At 46.6% G+C, this 21,401-nt stretch overlaps 2 protein-coding genes across 3 annotated transcripts in view; one reads left to right on the forward strand and one right to left on the reverse strand.

The window, feature by feature from the left end:
- Positions 1-17,546, forward strand: LRRC41 (leucine rich repeat containing 41). Its single transcript, XM_031465049.2, has 10 exons — positions 1-214; positions 3,785-3,871; positions 4,533-4,603; positions 11,085-12,228; positions 14,659-14,919; positions 15,441-15,605; positions 15,692-15,790; positions 16,335-16,457; positions 16,682-16,757; positions 16,869-17,546. The coding sequence occupies exons 1-10, from the start codon at positions 16-18 to the stop codon at positions 17,086-17,088; spliced, it is 2,445 nt and encodes an 814-aa protein (XP_031320909.1). The 5' UTR covers positions 1-15; the 3' UTR covers positions 17,089-17,546.
- RAD54L (RAD54 like) overlaps positions 17,468-21,401 on the reverse strand; it is a 20,065-nt gene continuing 16,131 nt past the window's right edge. Inside the window, exons 16-18 of one of the 2 annotated variants that reach the window (XM_010984692.3) lie at positions 20,995-21,174; positions 17,968-18,131; positions 17,468-17,871 (exon numbers count right to left, since the gene is read on the reverse strand). In XM_010984692.3, coding sequence (XP_010982994.1) covers positions 17,661-17,871; positions 17,968-18,131; positions 20,995-21,174 — 555 coding nt within the window. In that variant the 3' untranslated portion in view covers positions 17,468-17,660. Of the gene's footprint in view, positions 17,872-17,967; positions 18,132-20,964; positions 21,175-21,401 lie in introns of both variants that reach the window. The other variant, XM_064493622.1, reaches the window with a different exon arrangement.

Raw genomic sequence — 21,401 nt, forward strand, 5'->3', positions numbered from 1 at the left:
GCGCACCTCCCCAAGATGGCGGCGCCCGAGGCCTGGCGCGCCCGGAGTTGCTGGTTCTGTGAGGTAGCGGCGGCAACGACCATGGAGGCCACGTCCCGGGAGGCGGCGCCAGCGAAGAGCTCGGCCTCGGGCCCCAACGCTCCCCCCGCCCTGTTCGAGCTGTGCGGGCGGGCGGTGAGCGCCCATATGGGGGTTCTGGAGAGCGGGGTGTGGGGTAAGTCGCGGGGTGAGGGGCTACCTCTGGCAACGAGCGGGGGCGGCCCAGCGGCCGGGGGGCGCGGGGGCGAGGCCGGGAGGCCCGGGGCAAGGCCCAGCCCCGGGCACTGGAAGCCTGACAGAGGAGTCAGAGCATGAATTCCGTGAGTGACAGGACTGAGTACGGTAAAGACGGAGACCAAACCCGCAGGTGGACCCGCACCGCGGCCCGGCTTGGGGGCGCGGGGGGCGAGGCCAAGAGGCCCGGTCTGGGGTGAAGCAGGCAGGGCCCGGCCGACAGAGGCAGGACTGACGGGCCGGCCGTGGGCACCGAAGTGACAGTCGGGCTGGACCGGGCTGGGGAGTTATGGATGTCGAATGGACGGCCAGGGATGGCTCTGCTGCTTGGGGGCGGGGGCCGAGGTTGGGAGGCCCGGCCTGAGGCCAGGAGGCCAGGCCTGGGGCCACCTAACCTGATGGACGGCGCGGGGCCTCCGGTGTCTTCCTGACAGAGCGTGGGGACCGAGACTCCGGGGGGCGAGAGTAGCCGGTGGACTGGAGAGCGAGGGGATGGGGCTCCGAGAGAGGCCGAAAAGCTCGGGGCTCCGAGGCCTGTCTGACGGCCCGGGGCTGAAGGGAGCGAACTGACGGCCGGGGCCTCGGGTACCAAACTGATTGAGCGAGGGACTGACGGGCAGGGCACTGAGCGCCGGAGGCCGCTCGGATTGGCCGGAGCTGCGAGAAAGGGCCCGAGAGCGGGTAAAGGGAGGCCTGGAGCGAGTCAACAATCGACGGAGGCTCGAATGACCTACAGGCGGGAAGGGCCACGGAGGCCTCAGGCGGGGCGACTGCCCGGGGATCCCGAATTGGGAGGGGGCGCGGCGCCGCTTGGAGGCCTGGGCCCAAGTGGAGTGAAAGGAGGCCTCGGGCCTGAGAGCGGTGCGGACCGCCAGGCCCGGAGTCGGTTGAGGGAGCCCAGGCCGAACACCAGAGGCGGGCGGCCCGGAGCGCTGAGATGAGGGCCGGGGAGGGCAAGCCGACTAGCCCGGCCGGGGTCTGGGAGTACGGCGGCGGAGCGGGCCGAGTAACGGGGAGGGAGGCCTGCAGCGGACGGGTACGAGGAGGCCGGGCCATGGGGTGGTACCGCCGGTGGCAGCCGGGCAGCTGAGGTGGATTTCTGTTCGGCGACGTGGGCATCAATAGTGAGAATGAAAGAGGGGGAAATGAGGGCTGGGATGGGGGTCGGGGGTAGGCCTGCTCGCACAGGGGCCAAGGCAGGCCTTGGGCCTGACAGACTGCTGGTGTGAGGGGGTGGGGCCCGGAGGCCTGGGCTGAAGTTGGGTGAGGAGATCGCAGGCCCGGCCAGGGCCCGTGGGAAGGGGGAGGGGTGTAGGAGCGGAGGCCCGGGAGCCTGGGGGTTGGGGGCCTAGAGAAGGCCTCAAGAGTGGTGATGGTGTCTTTGCCAAGAGAAAGGCCCGGGTAAGGTCAGGAGTGAGGGCTGGAGGTCCTGGCATGGGGGTTTTGGGTTACAGCGTGAGGAGGCCGATGTGGAGAAAAGGCCTTGGAGTTTGAGGGGTTGGGCCTCCAGGAATAAGCCCCACGGCTGTGGAGTGGTTAAAAAGGTCCAGGGATATAGGAAGGCCCTTGATGAGGTGAGGATGGGGCACCGATCCTGTAAAGGCCCAAGTGTCTTGTGTGGTGAGGGAAGTCCTCAGGCCTGGTGGGGGCAGGGGATTGTGGAAGCCCTGTATCAACAGCTGAGAAGAGCAGGATCAGGCTGACGCATGGGGAATGGGAGAAGAGTCTCAGTGGATCTGGTTTTGTCAGCCTGGAGCTTCTGGGATGCTAAACCTGGCTAGGAGGGAAGAGGACTAGGGTGGAGGCCCCAAGTTAGGAAGGGGAGGCATTAAAGGTGTGGGCTAGAAAGAAGCAAGGAGGAGCCTGGCTTAAGAAGAATGGAGAAAGGAAGAGAGGAGTTTGTGGATAATAAGGGATGAGAACCCCTGTGGCTGTGAGAGGGGATAGCTAACAAAGGGGAGCATATTGGAGGGAAAGAGGAGGAAGAGCTCCTATGGGCCTAGCCCAGGTAGACAGTCACACAGAAAAAGCTGAATCAAGTTAGGCCTCTTAGAAGGGCCCAATAAGAGGCCTCTAAGCAGTGCTATTTTGGAGGAAGGTCTCAGTGTGGGCTAACAGCCAGGAAAGGCTTCCTGGAGGTAGTGGACTAGCATTGCTTTGTGTAAAGAGAAAGGAGGGGAGAGTGAGTAGAGACAGCAGGAAAGGATACAATGAGGAAACTTAAGTAGAATAGGTATGTTGTACCGTGAATGCCAGGATATGGAGCTTGGAGTTTATCTTGAGTGCAGCAGAGAGACTACATTAGTATAATAGCATAGGGAATTAATGCTTTTTTTTCAGGAGATACATTGAATACTTACTATGGACAAAGAATTGTACTGGGTTCTTGGATATCAAGATTCAGTTATTCCACAAGTAAAGATAAAAGGAGATCCTGGAATGTAAAATTTGAAATTTTGAAAGAGTTTCCTTAGATGTGATATACTCCAAAATCTTCAGACTTGTTCTTGGCAGGACAGAGATGATATTGACAGGATAAGAAGGATAAGAATAGTAATAGCTAACATTCAGTGAAATTATGGCGAGGCATGGTTTTAAAAAGATTATAAGCATGATCTCCTTTCATTTTCACAGCAATATTATGAGGTAGTTATTATTATCTCCATTTTTAAACTAAGGAAGTTGAGGCTCAAAGATATTAACTTGCCCATGAATTCACAATTAACTAAGTAGTACAATCAATATTTCACCTAGTTTTGTCCAGCTCTAGAGACTAAACCACTTAGCCACAATATGGTAATGCCTCTCATATCTAGGGAAGTCAGCAACAACAGATTTTGTTTTTAAGATATATTCAATTTAGAGTATAGAGCCTAATTATTTCTATTCTTCATAGGAAAGTACTAGTTTAGGATATGGTGGGGGCCGAAAGGATGGAAGTGGCCAATCTGGAAGAGTGGAAAGGGGATTCGGGAAAGGCTTAATAAAGGACACATGATAAGTGAAAGATGAATAGCTGATACGCTGAAAGTGACAAGGACAGCCCTGGTGGAGAGAACAAAGGCACAGAGGCAGAAAGCAGGGGTTATATGTCAGGTAAATGAAACAAGTAGTTTAGTATGGCTGAAGTGTAAAAGGCAAAGTAGGGAGCTGAAGAAGTTAGTATGGTCCAGATTATGAAGGACTTTATCATGCGTATTTTGTAGGACCTTTTAAATGCGGAGTGGTTCATTATATGTGGGCAGAAGTGAACTACCAACTCCTACATAAGCCTATCAGCTTGCTTTGTGGGATTATCTCACCCTTGAAGATATATGTGTGCCCCTGAAATTCCAGCTGCCAACAAAGTGGATGAAGATAAGTGGACCAGAGTTTGAATTAGACTTAGGTTAGCTTCTCCAGGTTCCATTTGTCAAATGAGAAGTCTGCCCTTCTGTTTTCCTTTCCAATAGGATAAATAATGCTTGCAACCCTGGGAGAAAAAAAGTAAATTTTGTGTTTGGTTTTGTAGCCCTCCCAGGCCCAATACTTCAAAGCATCTTACCTCTGCTCAATATATATTACTTGGAGAGGATTGAGGAAACTGCCCTCAAGAAAGGTGAGTGTCTTTCTGTCTCTTTTTCAGTCAGTGATTGTAAGCCAAGGCATCATGATGTTCTTCAGGTAAATATTACACCTGATACCTGCATAGAACTTCATGTTTTTCAAAAAGTACCCTCCCACTTACTATCCTATCCCTCAGTGTCCTATAAGACACAAAACAAATGTGTAAACCCTATTATACTAATAAAAGTGAGACCACAGGCACATCACAACTAATAGCAAAGCCAGATAGAACCCAGGTCTTTTCAGTTTTGGTTTTCTACTTTATCAAGCTGCCTCCCAAACCCCTCATTGGACAACTCTATTCACAGCTAATGTTTATCTTACTAACCTTCATGTTCCAAACACTGTCCTAGGCACTTTACCTAGAGAAACTCACTTAATATTTTCAACAACTCAGTGAAATAGCTACATTTTACTACATTTTATAGATAAGGAAACTGAGGTGCAGGAAAATTAAGTAACTTGCTCAAGGTCACACAGCCAGAGTATGGTTTGCTGATATTTAAACCCAGGCAGTCTGTCTTTAGAGCTGGTGGTCTTTACCACTCTGCCATATTGCTCCTGTGAACCTATAAAAGGACATTAAAAGGCTAGTGCACTTCACTCATGGTGACCGTGTAGCACCCAATTAAATGTGATATTTCTCTCTATAGGCCTCTCCACTCAGGCCATCTGGCGCCGACTATGGGATGAGCTGATGAAGACAAGGCCTTCCAGTTTAGAAGTAAGTTAAGACACCATGTAGAATTCTGGCCTGACCTTGCACACTGAAATCAGGAATAGCACACAAACAGAGTGGGCACCAGTAAAGTGCAGGGACAGGGATGGAATGAATTTGGGAAGAGGGCTCTGATGGCCTGTTACAAAGTTCTTTCCCATTTGACATTTGTCACTGACTAACTTGTTCACCATGTTTGCAGGTGACACAAAACAGGGAAAGGTAGTGATCACAATGGATGGCAGAACCCAGATTCAGGTCTTGACAGGGCTGGAGCAGTGGTCAAACCTAACAAGATGAAATTTAACAGAATAAACCAACTCTTCACCTGAGTCTAAAAAATTCCAATTGCATGACCTCAGAGTAGTGGGTGGAGGGGTCTGGCTTAGCAGCAGCTTGTATAAAAAAGATTAAGGGGGTTTAGTTGACAATGTGCCGAAGCCACTCATATAATGACTGTATTCTGAGCTGTGTGAACTAATGTAACTATGATGTAGACTGAAGGACAAGGGGGATGATAGACCTGCCTGGCTCTGCAGTGGTCAGGCTCTCCCTGGAGTATGGAGAAAGAAGTCAAAGCCACGTCACGTGAGTCACATTTGGAAGACTGGAGATGTTTTTCCTGAAAAAGAGAAGACATGGGGAACATGAACTGTCTTGAAATATTTGAATGGTTGTCACACGAAAGGGGGATTAACAGACTTGTTCTGGTTGAAAGCTAAAGGAGGATAAATTTTTGCTAAACTAAATGTAGAAATTTTAAACTCTGAGCTTATTGGTGATGAAACAAGCTAAGTCCCAGAGGTAATAAGCTTCCCTGTCACTAATTGTTTAATAGTTAAGAGTCTGGATAACTACCTAACATGAGAGTATTGTGGAAGAAATTCAGCATTGTAAGAGATGCTGGACAAGATGACTTTTAGGGCTCCTTTTAGCCCTAAGAGTCTATTATTCATTGGTTCACTCACTGGAGCTCTCATTTAAGTAGAATTCCTTTTGTTGCTCCTAATGAGGTGACAGGACAGATTGAGTTCAATAAACATTTACTAAAACTTACCACATCTTATGCTAAATATTACAAGTACAGACACAGTCCCTAATCTTGAGGAACTGCCAGTTTAGTGGGGACATCTGCAAAGAAATACATCATGTATGGCAGAGTAAGTGGTATGATAGAGTGTAGCAAGGAGGCTGAGGGAGAAGGGGGCAAGAAAGTCTTTCCTAGGAAGTAGTATTTGAATTGGGCTTTATAAGTTAATGAGGCCAAATGACAAGAGAATAAGCTCTTATCAGGAATTGGAGATTTAATTCGGGGGGATACACTAGATTCAGTAACATTCAGCTCCATATCTTTCAGCTTTTCCACTTCCAGATCTAGGTGCAACCCCTGGAGTTCAGTGTAATGATGTTGAGGCCCAACAAAATTCTCAGGCATTATATGTGGGAGTTAGGCCTTAGGAGGAGAAGTCACAGAATGTTAGAAAACAGCAGCGGCTTCCTTCAACCTTTAAAGAAATATAAGATTCGCTTTGTCACAGTGTCTCCCAAGCAGTATGGTTGACTAGCAGGTGATGGAGATTATAATGTCTTCCTCTCAGAGAAAGCTCTTTTTCCAACATTATCTCAAGCTTCCTGGAAAGGAATGTCTATTCATTATCTTGTTAACTTGTCTCAGAGCATTTCAGAATATTTAGGAAGCCATAGGCTTGGTGGCCTAATAGTCACCTACAAAGAGGTCCTGATATGGATATAAAGCATATCCATTCCAGAGGGTGTCTTCTTCCACTTCCCACTTCTGCATCACAGTAGCCTTCACTTCATTCATAATTCAAACACATTTGTTGAGTGACTACTCAGTTCCAGAGACTATGCTAGATTCCAGGAATATAAAGGTGAGCAAAGTAGACACAGCCCCCGATTGCTTGTAAAGCAATGTGCTTCAGTCACATGGGAACCACCCAGGATGCTGTCCAGAGGGCTTGCTTTGTTTTTATAGCGTGGAATATTTCCATCTTCGAGCTCAGGTCACACGCATTAATTTCTAATAGTACTTTTTACATATTGAGACTTTTTTTAATTCAAAGGACACTCAATTCAGTAATTACTGGTCTGTTTCTTCCCTGCATATATATAAAATGCCTTGGGGTTTTGTTGGTTGGGTTTGTTTTTTTTTTTTTTTGAATTGAAGATATTGTCTCCAAAGAAGAGAGTGAACCAAAAATCACAGAGATTGTAGAGGAAGAATATGATTAGTATCTATTAAGTATATATTGGGTATTATCCTTGACTTTTACAAACTTATGGCAGAAATAATAAAGCCAAATAAAATAAAGCTTGTCCCAAAAAAAAGCAATAGTATTTCAAAATGTGTAGTACTAGTGTATATGTGTATTAAGAGATCTGTGGGATAAAACAGATATTCTGGAGACAAAGCAATGGGAAAATGAAGGATTATTCAATAAATGGTTCTCTAGTAATTGGTTAACCATTTGGAAAAAATAAAGTTAGAGCCTCACTTTATAATATACCCAAGTAATTTCTATATGGATTAAAGATTACATTGTAAAAAGTAAAAGCACGAAACAGTTTTAAAAAGAATAAAGGTGACTGGTTATCTAATCTCAGGATAGAGAGTACTAGTTATTAAATGAGCAGAACCAAAAAAAGAATATGGACATATTTGGCCATATAAAATGCCAACACTATAAACACAATTTAAAAGGTACATAAACTAGGAAGAAATGTATCCAACAATATTTGCAAAATAAAAGGATACAGAGACTAAGACATAGATGAACATCCCAGTAAAATAAAATAAGTAAAGATTTGGACAAGGCACAAAATACACAAAAATCTCCAATAAAGTGAAAAATGTTCAATCTCATTAATAATAAAAAAAAAGAGAAAGTAAAATTATACCTCTTAAATTAGTAAAGTTTTGTTTTAATTTGGTTTGTTTTAAAAGATAATTCCAGGGGTGGGTAGAACTTGTATTTTAATATGTTTTTGGTGGGAACAGAAATGTTACAACTTTCTTGGTGGGCAATCTGGTGATAATTGTCAGGAGTCTTTAAAATACCCAAATTTCTCAACTAGAATTTTATGGAATATAAAAATTGAGATACTCACAAAGATTTATTTCCAGATGTTCATTATAGCAAAGTTTAATATAAAAAGGTGGAAACAATTTAAATATTCAGTAATATAGAAATTATTAAATATTTTAGAGATATTAATAAAGTCATTCTAAAAATTTTAAGTACATGGTGGTAAAAATGTTAAATGATGTGGTGGTATAATGTTAAAAAGCCCAGTATTTGAAACTTCAAAATTGTCTCAATTTTATAAAAACAAATGTCTATTCACATGTACATATATACTCCAAAGATTTGGTTTTACACATGATTTTTGATTTGCTTTCTTATATTTCCACAGACAATATTTGTTAGAAGAATAACAGTGGACAATATATAGTTCATGAGCATTTGTGGGCTCTAACAGTTTAGTACAAGAATCTATTTGGCTCTCCCTGGTTTGTATACACATTTCTTCCTTCCCAACCAGTGCCTGAGCTGCCAGCCCATTGTGCATGAGCCAGTGATAAATTGTGTTGGTAGGTAGCTGTCATTTCACCTCTTTGATGGTGCCTGATTTCACCTACTCTCACTCAAAAGAAGTACTTAAATCACTTTGCATTGCTTGAGCTATAGTGTATAAGTCCAGAAAATGAGTGGCTTAAGACTAGATCTCAGGTATTTTTCAGCTTTGAAGTTTTAGCATAGAATCTTCTGCAAGGTGGTGATGGAATAAAATGCAGTGAGTTGCTGTCTGTTCGTGCATTAATTCATAAGAAAGAAGCCATTGAGATAGTTGTCAACTAATTTTACGTACTCATTTAATCCTTACAACTCTGTGATATAGGTATAGTTATCTTCCTTACTTTGCAAATGCTGCAGTTGAGGCAGACAGAGGTAAAGTGACTTGCTTGAGGTTACGGTTCATGAACTGCAGACCTGGGATTCAAGTTGAGGCAGTCTATCTCTGGAGTGCATGGTCTTAATCACTACGTCATGCTGCTCTCACTGTGGTTATCACATGTCTGGGGGGTTCCAATTTTAAGTATTCTCTCCCATTGTCTTCATCAACCATGAAAATGTCGAAAACCCAGCATTTAGTTATCTAAAGTACATATTCCACATAGCTTATGCTTGGAAACAGCTATATCTTGGGTCACATTCACACCTTTGTCCATATTTTAGCCCTAGATCTTATAACCATCTGACTATTTCACTTGTGAAGTTGAAGTCTTGCTAGGGTTACCTGCAAGTGTTTTTCAAGGTTGTGAGTGTGGGCTAGCGAATGTTTTTTTTAAAAAGTGCTTCAAGTGAGGCAGGATTTGAAGGATTCAGGAATACTCTCCCTGCTTCCACTTAAGGCTGAGTAGAGATTTAGTTGTCAGGTATTCTTTCCTGCTTCTGTAAGACTCCCACACTGCCGCTGGAGAGGCCTTTCTCTGTTGTTGCTGCCATGCAGTTAGCTCAAACGTGAAATCATTCCTAATTATTACCACAGCAGGCAGAGCCTTGGGGGATAGCGAGGGCAAAGAGAATGACACTTTTGCCTGAGAACAGTAGGGGCCCAGCTCTTGACAAGAACTTCATATAAATTGAGGGTCACCCTGGTATGAGGGAATGCATGGAGGCAGGGTAAATACCAAAGAGAAATGTCTTATTTTTAGTCTTAGGGAACCTCAGGCCTCTACTTCCTTTGCTTCAGGCTGAATAAACACCCAGCTTAATAGGCTCTTCCTCCATCAAGTCCGTTTCCCATTTCCCATCTGGGCTAATTATTAGCAGCAGCAGCAGTAGCATTTTGTATTTTGCAGTTTACAAATTCCCTTAAACTTGGAATGTTTCATTTGCTCTTCACAACAAACCTGTGAAACAGGTCATATTATCCACATTTTACAGATGAAGAGGTTCAAGGAGGTCCAGAGTATAGTGGCAGAGCTGGCACCTGTTTCAGTCAGGTGACTTTCTGTTGCAATCTTAGGAGAAAATGGAGACTTAGAGAAATATTTGTCTCAGTGTCCTTTTAGGGTAGGTGGCAGAATTCCTAGTCTCTGATTCACATCAGAATCAACTGGGGGAGGTTTAAAAAATAAAGATGGATGGACTTTACCTCAGATGTAACACAATAGAACCACCAAGTCTGGGTACCTGGCACATGAATTTTGGAAAAATCTCCACAGTAAGTTCTGATGTGTACCAAAAGTTGAAAATGACTTGCATTCAGAGTTCTAAATGTATCAGAATAGCCTGAAGTCTCATGTCCATCAAATTATTGCCTTGGAGAAAACAAATCTAAGATTTGGTCCCTCCTCTCCAGGAATTTTGATGTCTGGTTGGGATAAGACATGTACACAGGCAGAGCCTCAACCCCATGAGACATATCTACCAGTGTCTAAGACCTGAGTAGTCAGAGTAACAGAGGAGTCCCAAGAGAGGTGAGGGGTAGAAGATCGTTGGAGGGAAGTGGGGGCGCAGACAAATACTAACAGCATCAGGGAGAAATGAACAGCCTCAAAGAGTGAAATGTTAGTGGGTCCTTTCAGGAAGTCTGTTTGGTGTGGCAATGGAAAACATTTCTGGCAGATTTAGGAAAAGATATAGAAGGCAGATTTGGGTCAGTGAGGTGGCCAGTTTGGCTAGAGCAAATCATTCATGAGCAAGATGTGGGAGATAAAGCTTCTCAGGTAGGCATGAGCCATACTGTAGAGAGCTTTCCCTGCCAGGCCGAGGAACTTCATGTGCTGCAGCCCCAATCCCCTAGGCAGTGGGGAGACATTAAGGGTTTTAAATCAGAATAATGTAATCAGTTTTAAAATTTTTACAAAGGTGAATCCAGTGGACTTGTGCAAGTTTGAGAAGGGGGAAGGGGCATAAGGAGAGAAATCGCGAAGCTAATGAAGTACCCAGATATGAGGTGATAAGAGTCTGAACAAAGGTGGTGACATAAGAATGGAAAGTTATTGAGGGTGGCAGATTTAGCTCAGTGGCAGAGCGTCCGCTTGGCGTGCAGGAGGTCCTGGGTTCAATCCCCAGTGCTTCTGTTAATGGGAGGGGGGGAATGGAAAGTTAGGATCAGGTTCTAGAAACAAACATGGAAGAATTTACAAGATTGAGCGTTTCACTTGAGAGGCACTATAGCAAAATGGTTTCTTGGAACCAAATTCCTGGGTTCAAGTCTTGATTCTACCACTTAACTGTGTAACCACAGGCAATGACCACCTTTGTGCCTTGGTTTTCTTACTTGTAAAATGGATTTAATATTAATACATACTGCAAAGATGTGAGGGCTAAATGAATTTGCATAAATTATTTAGGATGTTGTCTGGTTTAGGAAATAGCTGCTGGAAGGAAACTGGGATAATTCTATGGGTAGCACTCTTACTATCACAGCTGTCTGGCATATTCTCTGCTTTCAGAGTGTGACCTGTTGGCGAGCCAAGTTTATGGAGGCCTTTTTCTCCCATGTTCTACGTGGGACCATTGATGTGTCTTCTGACAGGCGTCTTTGTGACCAGCGCTTCTCGCCTCTCCTGCATAGCTCCCGCCATGTCCGTCAGCTCACCATCTGCAACATGCTGCAGGGTGCAACCGAGCTGGTGGCTGAGCCCAACCGAAGGGTTCTGGAGACCCTGGCCAGTTCCCTGCACACCCTCAAATTCCGCCACCTGCTGTTCTCCGACGTGGCTGCTCAGCAGTCACTTCGGCAGCTGTTACATCAGCTTATTCACCATGGGGCTGTCAGCCAGGTGTCGCTGTACTCCTGGCCTGTGCCTGAGTCAGCCCTTTTCATCCTTATCCTCACTATGAGTGCTGGCTTCTGGCAGCCAGGCCCTGGTGGCCCACCCTGCCGCCTCTGTGGAGAGGCTTCCCGAGGTCGGGCCCCATCCCGAGATGAAGGGTCCCTCTTGCTAGGCTCACGCCGGCCTCGCCGGGATGCTGCTGAGCGATGTGCTGCAGCCCTGATGGCCTCCCGGCGGAAGAGCGAAGCCAAGCAGACGACCAGAGCCGCACCTGCCACGCGGGTTACACGCCGGAGCACACAGGAGAGTCTGACAGCAGGCGGGACAGACCCTAAGAGGGAATTGCTCCCTCCAGCCACCTCCCATGAGGCTCCTGGCACCAAACGACCACCCTCTGCTCCACCCACCACTTCTTCTGCCTCTGCCTCCTCTTCCACATCCTCATCTAAACGGGCTCCAGCTAGCTCAGCCCCACAGCCTAAGCCCCTAAAGCGTTTTAAGCGAGCTACAGGGAAAAAGGGTGCTCGCACCCGTCAGGGGTCTGGTGCAGAGTCTGAAGACCTGTATGACTTTGTTTTCATTGTGGCGGGTGAGAAAGAGGATGGGGAAGAGATGGAGATCGGGGAAGTGGCTTGTGGAGCTTTGGATGGATCAGATCCCAGCTGCCTGGGGCTTCCGGCACTGGAGGCCTCCCAGCGATTCCGCAGCATTTCCACCTTGGAGCTCTTCACAGTTCCGCTCTCCACAGAGGCAGCTCTGACACTGTGCCACCTGCTGAGCTCCTGGGTGTCTCTGGAGAGCCTCACACTCTCCTACAATGGTGAGTGTCCTGGAGGGTAGGGGTTGGGTCTCCCAGCAGCACCAGCTGTGTGCCCAATCCTGTGGACGGGAACAGAGGGTATGATCAGGAAGCTGGCGATGTGGGAGGCAGGTGTGCCCGTGAAATAGTGGCAGACTGTCGGTGCTAGGGAAGACAAAGCATGAGATCTACAGGCTTGATTTAGTTGGAAGCAGGGATTCCTGAGGGGCAGTGAGAACCTAAAGAATGAGTCTATTTTAGAGATAATAGGCAAACCAAAGGCAGGTCAGAGTATAGTGTATACAGGCCCAGCCAGGGCTGAGATTGAATCTCTCTAGTCATACCAAAGCAGCTGTACAAAGAGGTGTGGGATACTTTTTTTTTTTTTTTTTTTTTTTTTTTTGAATTAGATGAGCAACCTGCGAAGCAGTCCTTAGTTCTTTCCCACCTGGCTATGCCCAGCTAGCCAAACTTCAATTCTGGCTAAATCCAGCTATCTGCCTAGGTTGCTGAACAATGCTAGAGAAAGTCACACAACTGCACAAATTGGTGCTACTATATACAGTTATCCACGTCCTATAAACCTTGTTTGCAACATCAGCAATTCCCATTCCTACTCTACCATTTCCACTTTTCCCTTTTCCTTTCTCAGCAGATGACCTCACCTCCTACTTCACAGAGAAAATAGAAGTCATCACACATGAACTTCAACTTACTGCTAACCAATTTTTTTTTCTGTCCAGTCAACCTTAAGTCATCTGTGCTCTCTCCTCTCACAGCCACTCCAACCTTGCTTACACCCAACCGCATTGAGGACCTAGAGGTGACTGAGGTCCTCCTTAAGTCCAATATGTACTTTCAGTTTTCATCTTGTATTAATTCTTGCCAGCCTTCGCTATTAAGTATTATCTTTATGAGTCTCATTTTTACTACCTCAAAACCTTCTCATTTTTTTTTCTCCTCCCTTTCTGTATATTACTTCTCTTATCTCAATGTTTAGAGTTTCTCTGAGCTCTCCCACTCTACACATGTTCCTGGACAATTTTGCTCATTCCTTCGGTTTCAAAGGCTGAAAACATCCCCATTTTATGATTTTAGCCCACATCTTTCTCCTAAACTCCAGACCTATTTATCCATCTGACTGCTAGGTAACATGGAATTCATAAACCATACCCCCCAACCTGAATATATCTTCCTTCTAAACTAACCCTCCTATTTTCAGTGACGTCACAGATGACTCAGTTGCCCCAAATCTCTCACTCCACATATATTTGATTACCAAGTTGTATCTTTAGTCTGTCTCTCAAATCCATTTTTCTCTTATCTCCACATTCTTAATTCAGATTACCATTACTTCTCACGTGGATTCATTTCAGCAATTCCTCCTGACTCCATACTCACCACACAATTCATTGTTTACATTGCAGCCTAAGCATTTTCAAAAATGCAAATCTGTCATTCATTCATTCATTCAAAGACTCTTCAATGGCTTCTTGTCCCCATACTTCTTATTTTACTTACTTGGTCATTCATGTTCTCACCCCTGCTTACCTCTATCTTGAACACTTCCCCCCTCATACTTTACACATCAGCCACATTGAGTATTTTTCAGTTCTTGGAACCTGCCATTCTTTCTCCTTCAGGTCTTGATATATGCCAAGTTCACTCTGACATAGTCACTCTTTGTTTTAGCCTGTCTCCTTTAAGTTCTTCAGGACTCAGCTGGAAAGCCTTCACTGATAAAAGAGCTGGACTGGGTGCTAAGTATCCATCTTCTGTATTTCCACAGTACTTTACTTCCCCAGTTTCCATCATGTTTTTATCAGGCTATATAGGCAGGAACAAGATCTGCTGCTCATGACTGTCTAGCAAAGGACCCTATTTTACTAGGTTTAGGTGAGTGAATGAATCAACTGGAGCCTGCTCAGTCCAAGGAGAGCTAAAGGTTTGGGTTCCAAGGAATTACTTGCTTTGTGGCATTAAGCAACTGTCCTAACCTTTCTGGATTTTACTCCCTTCTGTGGGAGTGGCTATTTTTAGCCCTGTCCCTACCCAGTGAATCTTTTAAAGTATTCCCTATTGGATCATTGTCACTCTCCTGCTTAGTTCATAGATGTTCCCTATGACCCACAGGAAAAGTCCAGAGGTCTCTGCTGCTGTCTGGGCCTATCATTCAGCTGGTAGCCACATGCTGCCCCACCACATCCTATCTTCTATTTTGTGACTCTGCCCTGACGCTTGAGGGTATGGCCCAGTAGAGTAGACATCAGTATGCTGGTTACCTGAGGAAAAAGCAAGACAATCAATGAATAGTTGAGATGAATGATTTAAAATAATCTGGTCCAAACCTCAGATTTGGTAGTTATCAATAGAAATATTTGGAGTTGTGTCTGAATATTACCTCTGATGACACTCCTACATGACTGACCTAATCTCTCCTTCCTGCCATAGGCCTGGGCTCTAACATCTTCCGCCTGCTGGACAGCCTGCGGGCCCTGTCAGGCCAGGCTGGATGCCGCCTCCGTGCCCTGCATCTCAGTGACCTGTTCTCACCACTGCCCATCCTGGAGCTAACACGTGCCATTGTGCGAGCCCTGCCCCTGCTGCGGGTCCTCTCTATTCGTGTCGACCACCCCAGCCAGAGGGACAACCCTGCTGTGCCAGGGAACGCAGGGCCTCCTAGCCACATAATTGGGGATGAGGAGATACCAGGTGAAGCAGTGTGTGTGCTCATGTGCATTTGTAGGGGGGCGGGGTGCAAAAGACCGCTAATCCAGGGCCTGTCAACATTCATTCCTGGCTTATCTGGAAGCTGTTCTCTTTAGAGCCTGCTGTTCTTAAAGATAAGCATGGGTCAGATAGGTCCCAGACCAACACTGGCCCAGTAGAGGGTCACCATGGAGATCAGTCTCCAGAAAGGGGTCTGAACCAAGAACAGAACCAACTGTTCTGTAGAGTAGATTAGGTCCCTGTGCTGTATGTTCCCTTAGTTCCTGTATGTCTTCTACCATTCTGCATACTCTGTATCTTCTTGTGTCCAAGTCGTCTTCTTGGATTTAAAGCTCCATTAAGGGCAAGGGCTAAATCTCATACTAGCACACTGCCTTAGCATAAAGTAGGCACTCAAGGACAAGTAGATGAATAATTTTCCAGTGAATCCCTTAAGGATAGGATGGAACCTGCAATGGGAGAAGAGATGGCCAGCTACAATCTTCTCTCCCTACCATATCCAGAAAACTGCCTGGAACAGTTGGAGATGGGATTTCCACGCGGAGCTCAGCCAGCCCCACTGCTCTGCTCTGTACTGAAGGCTTCAGGTTCTCTGCAGCAGCTGTCCCTGGATAGTGCCACCTTTGCCTCTCCCCAGGATTTTGGGCTTGTGTTGCAGACACTCAAAGGTAGGACCTAGCTAGAATGATAAAGGAAGGAGGGGAGCTTGCATTGTTTGGGAAAGCTAAGGCCCATGAACCCTCTTCCCATCCAGAATACAACATAGCCCTGAAGAGGCTGAGCTTCCACGACATGAATCTGGCCGACTGTCAGAGTGAGGTGCTCTTTTTGCTACAGAATCTGACTCTTCAAGGTAAGTTCTTTATCCAGAACCTGGGGCATTCCTGGGTCCTCAGTGCAGCTCTGCCAGTGTCAGTGAGTGAGCAAGCCACTGTTCTTTTCTTGACCTTATGTCCTCAACTATAAAATGGTTATAGAACCTGCATCATCTTCCTTCTAAAAGGGTCCCAAACTCAACTCCTCCTATACTGAACGTGGAATTTACTCACTTTAAGAGTGCCTCACTTAAAAGTTTTTCTTCCCTTTCAGTAGCTGACAAATAATGGTGGTAGGAAGGGATAAATGTGCTGTCAGGCTCCCATCACAGGCTCATCTCTAATGCCCACTCCTGCAGAGAAGGAAGTGAATGGAGAACTGTCCATGCAGAGAGCCTCCCTGCAGTGAACATCTAGGCTCAATCTCTGATTTGAATCCTGATTTAGTTGCAGCCTTGCTTGGGGTTTTGTACAAATTCTTTTCTCTTTCTGGGACTCTGTATAAAATGTTCATACTGGGGCAGTAGGGGCAACACCAGTCCTAATGCAGCCATCAGAACTTATTCCAATTTCTCTTGACAGAGATTACCTTCTCCTTCTGCCGTCTGTTCGAGAAGCGCCCGGCCCAATTTCTCCCTGAGATGGTTGCTGCTATGAAGGGCAACTCCACACTGAAGGGCCTCCGGCTGCCAGGAAACCGCCTGGGTGGGGACAGGGCCCTGAGGAGGGAGAAGGGGAAGGAGCCAGTCCTTTGACCTAGAAACTCAGGGGGCAAAGGCACAGACCTCTCCACTAGGAAGATAAGGGTTGGGATATAGTTGTGCTGGAATTTCAGAAAGCTGGGCTTCTTCCCAGCCAGAATTGGGTTGGAATGCCCTTTTTCCCTGTTCTTGGGTAGAGGTGATGAGCATTTCTCCCCTTCTCCCCAGGGAATGCTGGTCTCCTGGCCCTCGCAGATGTTTTTTCAGAAGATTCATCCTCCTCTCTGTGTCAGCTGGATATCAGGTACACATGGAGGGGGTGAGGGGTTGGTAGAACAACAAAGGATGGAGCTTCAGGGACATGGACCAGGGATTAGTTGATTCCTGAGTGTCTAATCCATCTCACCCCTACCAGTTCCAACTGCATCAAGCCAGACGGGCTTCTGGAGTTTGCCAAACGGCTGGAGCGCTGGGGCCGTGGAGCCTTTGGTCACCTGCGCCTCTTCCAGAACTGGCTGGACCAGGATGCAGTCACAGCCAGGGAAGCCATCCGGCGGCTCCGGGCCACCTGCCATGTGGTTAGCGACTCGTGGGACTCATCCCAAGCCTTTGCAGATTATGTCAGCACCATGTGATGGGGCCCATGCCTCACAGGCCTGTGCTCAGTACCGTCAGCTTGCAGGGGCTGAGGCATGGGCTGCCCAGAACTCCCAACCACCAATTCTGTCTTTCTCTTTCTGCCACCTTTTTTCCTTTTTTCCCCCCTTCTTCCCTTAAACTGAGGTCCTAGAGGCTTTGATGGGGCCCAGCAAAGGCATTCCCACAACTGGGTTTAGAGTCTTTGGGCCCCTTACTCAGTGCCCTGGGAACCCTGGGCCAAGAGGTTACAGTGGTCATCAGTCACCGAGGACAGCCCTCCTCCCCAAGCAGGTACCCAGGCTTTAGAGAAGGGTAAGAGTGCCCACTACCAGGCCTCTCTTCCGCTGGGCTCACCATGCTGCTCCCAGGCCTCAGTCCCTTTCATACCTTTATTCCTTTCTTTTTTTTTAACCAAAAAAGTTTTTCTTATAAAATAAATTTTGGGCAAACATCATGTAGCCCTTCTTAATGATCTTTCTCTCAGAGAACAAAACAGGGCCCTATGGGGCACAGAGCTCCCTTTCCCCGTCTCCTTCCTCTAACAGCCACACCCCAGACCAGCTGGTTATCACCGGAGGCCCCGCTGCTCCTCATGGGAACGCTGGTGGAAGACGAAGGTGATGGCAGTAGAGGCAGCATCCCACGCAGCCTGGAGTACCTCATCCTTGAGCCCCCGCTTATCAGTGCTATGGTTCCACTGAGCCAGGTCTGAGGTGCAGTCAGAACCATCAGGGGGTGGCCAGACCTGATAGTTGCTGACACAGCGGCGGCAGCGCAACCTGGGGGCAGAAGACAGAGCTGTGGTTACTATAGAGCCCATCTCCATGAGATGTAGGGTGTTCAGGGATGATGGCCAGCAGAGGTACCTCACCCACCTGTCATGTGTGTCACTGAGGCTAGCTTCATCCAGGATAAAGAGCTCTTTCAACTCGCCTAGAGAGAAGTGCCGCTCCACATCCTGCTCCTCATCCACCACACAGCTGCTCAGTGCCTTCTTGTGGCTCTGACGCTGAAAGATCTTCTCCTCAATGGTTCCTGCCTGGGGGTGGGGTGGGGAGTGGGGGCCAGTGCTAAGTCATCCCCATACAAAGAGGGCAGGAAAACCCAGGGGTTGAAACTATAGCCACCAGAGAGAAGGGAAGATGAATGAGAAGTAAGAATCTTGCAGCAATACCTCTGTTCAGCTGAGCCCATTTGTCCAGTCTATCTTTTGGGAAAATGACTTGTGCATGTCTGCCCGACCAGGATACTTTCTGTATTGATGGAGGGCTTCAGGGCCTAGCTAAATTTCTTCAGGGTGAGCTGAGGTTTGTCTGCAGCAGCTTCACCAGACCTCTACAGCAAGCCCAAGTCTCAGTCACTCAGTAAATGTCATTTGGGTATCCTATGCCAGATCCTGTGCTAACACTAAGATGCAAAGAAGAATCAAATATGATCCCTATTCTTGAACTCAGACTAGTGGGAGAGACAGACATATAAACTAATTGGTACAAGGGTAGAAATCTATATGGGATACCCTGGGGCCCACAAGAGGGATGATAAGAGTGGAATAGTGTTGAAAAGCTTGAAAGTAAAGAGTATCCTTGAACTGAATCTTGAAAAATGAATAGATGGCTTACAAGGGGACCAAAAGAGAAAGCACTCCCAGAATAGGCACATAATCAATACGCCTGGCCTACTAAAGGACTAAGGAGTTCAGCCTGTCTAGAGGATGGTAGGTGTGTAGTAAGAGTTGGGACTGAGAAAGCCCCATACCAGAGAAACTTGGATGCCAGGCTGAAGGTCTTGGCCTTGTCCCAGAAGTGAAAAGCAAAATCAGAAATTTTGGAAAGCTCATTCTGGAAGTAGTTGTGAAAAATGGGTTATGATAAGACCAAAGGTAAAGAATTAGGAAGCTGCTGCAAAATTCAAATGAAAGATGACTGTGACTTCAGCATGGGATGGAGAAGGTTAGATTAAGGAAATTTCAAAAAGGCAAAAATCAGTGGTAATTGGAATCTGGATAGGAGATACCTGGATAGTAGGATGATACCCAGATTTGGGCTTGGTGGATAATGGAGCCATTAAATGACAAAAACCAGAAGGGGAACATGTTCAATTATGATGCATCTGAAGTGCTCAAAAGACAAGCAAGTGGAAATACATAGTAGGTGATGGAAATATGAGTCTAGAACTCAGGTAAGAAATCTGAGCTAAAAGTTTATAATTAGAGACTTGTCAGTATAAAGAGTGTATGTAATCACGGAGGCAGGAAAACCAGAATGGAGTTTCCAAAGAGAAAAAAATTTTAAGATTTGTAGTTGTCAGTGTCAGATACACAAGAAAAATCAGAGTGTCTAGTTTTAGCAATTAACAAACCAACAGTACACTGAAAGGTTCAGTGGAGTAAGTTGTCTGATGGGTGAGTAGGAGATGAGGAGGTGAAGTAAATCTGTAGGCTTTGGAAAAATTTGAGATTGAATGAATGGAAAGTAACCCAAGGTAGTTGCTTCAATAGGACAGAGGGTTGAGAAACTTATATTTTTAAGGTGAGAGCTACTTGAGCATATTTACATACTTCAGGGGAATAAAGGAGAAATCGATCAACTAAGGAAAGGAAAGGAAAGGAGAGGAGGGGAGGGGAGGGGAGGGGAGGGGAGGGGAGGGGAGAGGAGAGGAGAGGAGAAAGGAAAGGAAAGGAAAGGAAAGGAAAGGAAAGGAAAGGAAAGGAAAGGAAAGGAAAGGAAAGGAAAGGGGTTTAGAGCAGAGCTGGAATGGTAAGCCTGCCTCCCTTGAGAAGGGAAGGGTAGGTGTAGAGACTGACAGGAGAGGAAGGAAGGAGAATGTAGGCCTGGTAGCCTACATTTTCTCTGTGAGGTAGAAGACAGTCTCTGCAGAAAGGAGAGACGGTTAGGTAAGGAAACTTGAGGGAAGTGGTGAAGGCTTGAAGTGGCTGTTGAAGGAAATGAGATACGGCCCAGCTCAAAATGGAGAATGTGAATTTGTGGTAGTGCCAATCTGTAAATGCAAGCTTTATCTGGTGCAGAAGCTGTGAAGAGCTGTAATGATCCATGCGGAATAGGTATTAAGGAGAAGAGTGGCTGAAAGGATCAGGCTGAGTAGAAAGGGAAGTCAAGCCAGCCCGGAAGGACATGAGGGGCGCGGTACTAGGGACATTAGGTTGAAGCAGATGTAGGAGGTATGAGGAGGCTGGAAGGACAGGAATGATAGAATGAGAGCTATTAAAGTTTTGGTAAAGCTACAAGTTCCAGAGTGTCACCTTGGGAACAAATAAATGGAGGGGGCAGGGTGGTAGTTAGGGAGATCATTAGAGATGAGGCCAAGGAAACACGAAGGCCAGAGTGCTGGATAACTGCACGGTCCTTGAAGTCAGCCAGGATGAAAGCTGGATTTGGGAAAGAAATGAAGACTGAGCTGGTATCCAGAGTTATTTCTGAATTAGGTAAATGGCAGAGAGTGGGTGAATGTAGCAAGGAAGAAAAGAGGGTAGTTAAGTAAGAAAACATGTGCTTCAAAAGAAGAACTAGAGGATGGATGGATGATCCCTGAGAACCAATACCACTTCTTAGCCCCATGGGACATGGAGTATGAGAAGACTGCAAGGCAAGTACCACAGAAGTCAGGTATGAGAGAAAGCAGGTGTCCTGTGAAAAGGATAAGGCCGCAGGGGAGCTTGTTAACTACTGAACAGGTGTCCAGAGAGCATAGTAAGAAAGGTTTGAAGGAATGGGGTGAAGTAAGGGGGAGAGAACAGAAGAATAAAGGGCTCCAGGCTATGCCCATAGTCTGGCCACTGCTACAGGCAGAGGAGCCAAGGAGAAGCAATGAGGAACAACCCAAGGTGGTCCTGAAGGTCTTACTCCATGACCCACCCCTGCTCCGACCACTATCGCCATCCTTACAGACAGAAGGCGATAGATGTAGCAGGTCTTCTTTTGACCATCACGCCAGACCCGGGCCATGGCTTGTTCATCATTGGCCGGGTTCCAGTCAGGGTCAAACATGACCAATCGGTTAGCCCCAATGAGATTGAGGCCACAGCCCCCAGCTTTGCTGCTCAGCATGAAGACAAAGTCAGGGCTCTGGAAAGAGAGGAAGGAGAAAAAGAACCTCTTAGAGCCTGAACTAAGAGTCTTACTGAGCCTAGTTAACACTTCTCTCTCACACATCTGTACCTTCATGCTCAGGTCAATTGTGAGGACCACCAGTTTGTCTGCCTACCAGCCAATTTTAAGAGCCCACAAAGTCAGTCCCCAGCCATCACCAAACAGCCTAACCCTACCATACCCGGGGGGGGGAAGCGGGGGTT

This window comes from Camelus dromedarius, chromosome 14 (assembly GCF_036321535.1).
Source record: "Camelus dromedarius isolate mCamDro1 chromosome 14, mCamDro1.pat, whole genome shotgun sequence".
NCBI classification, from domain to species: Eukaryota; Metazoa; Chordata; class Mammalia; order Artiodactyla; family Camelidae; genus Camelus; species Camelus dromedarius.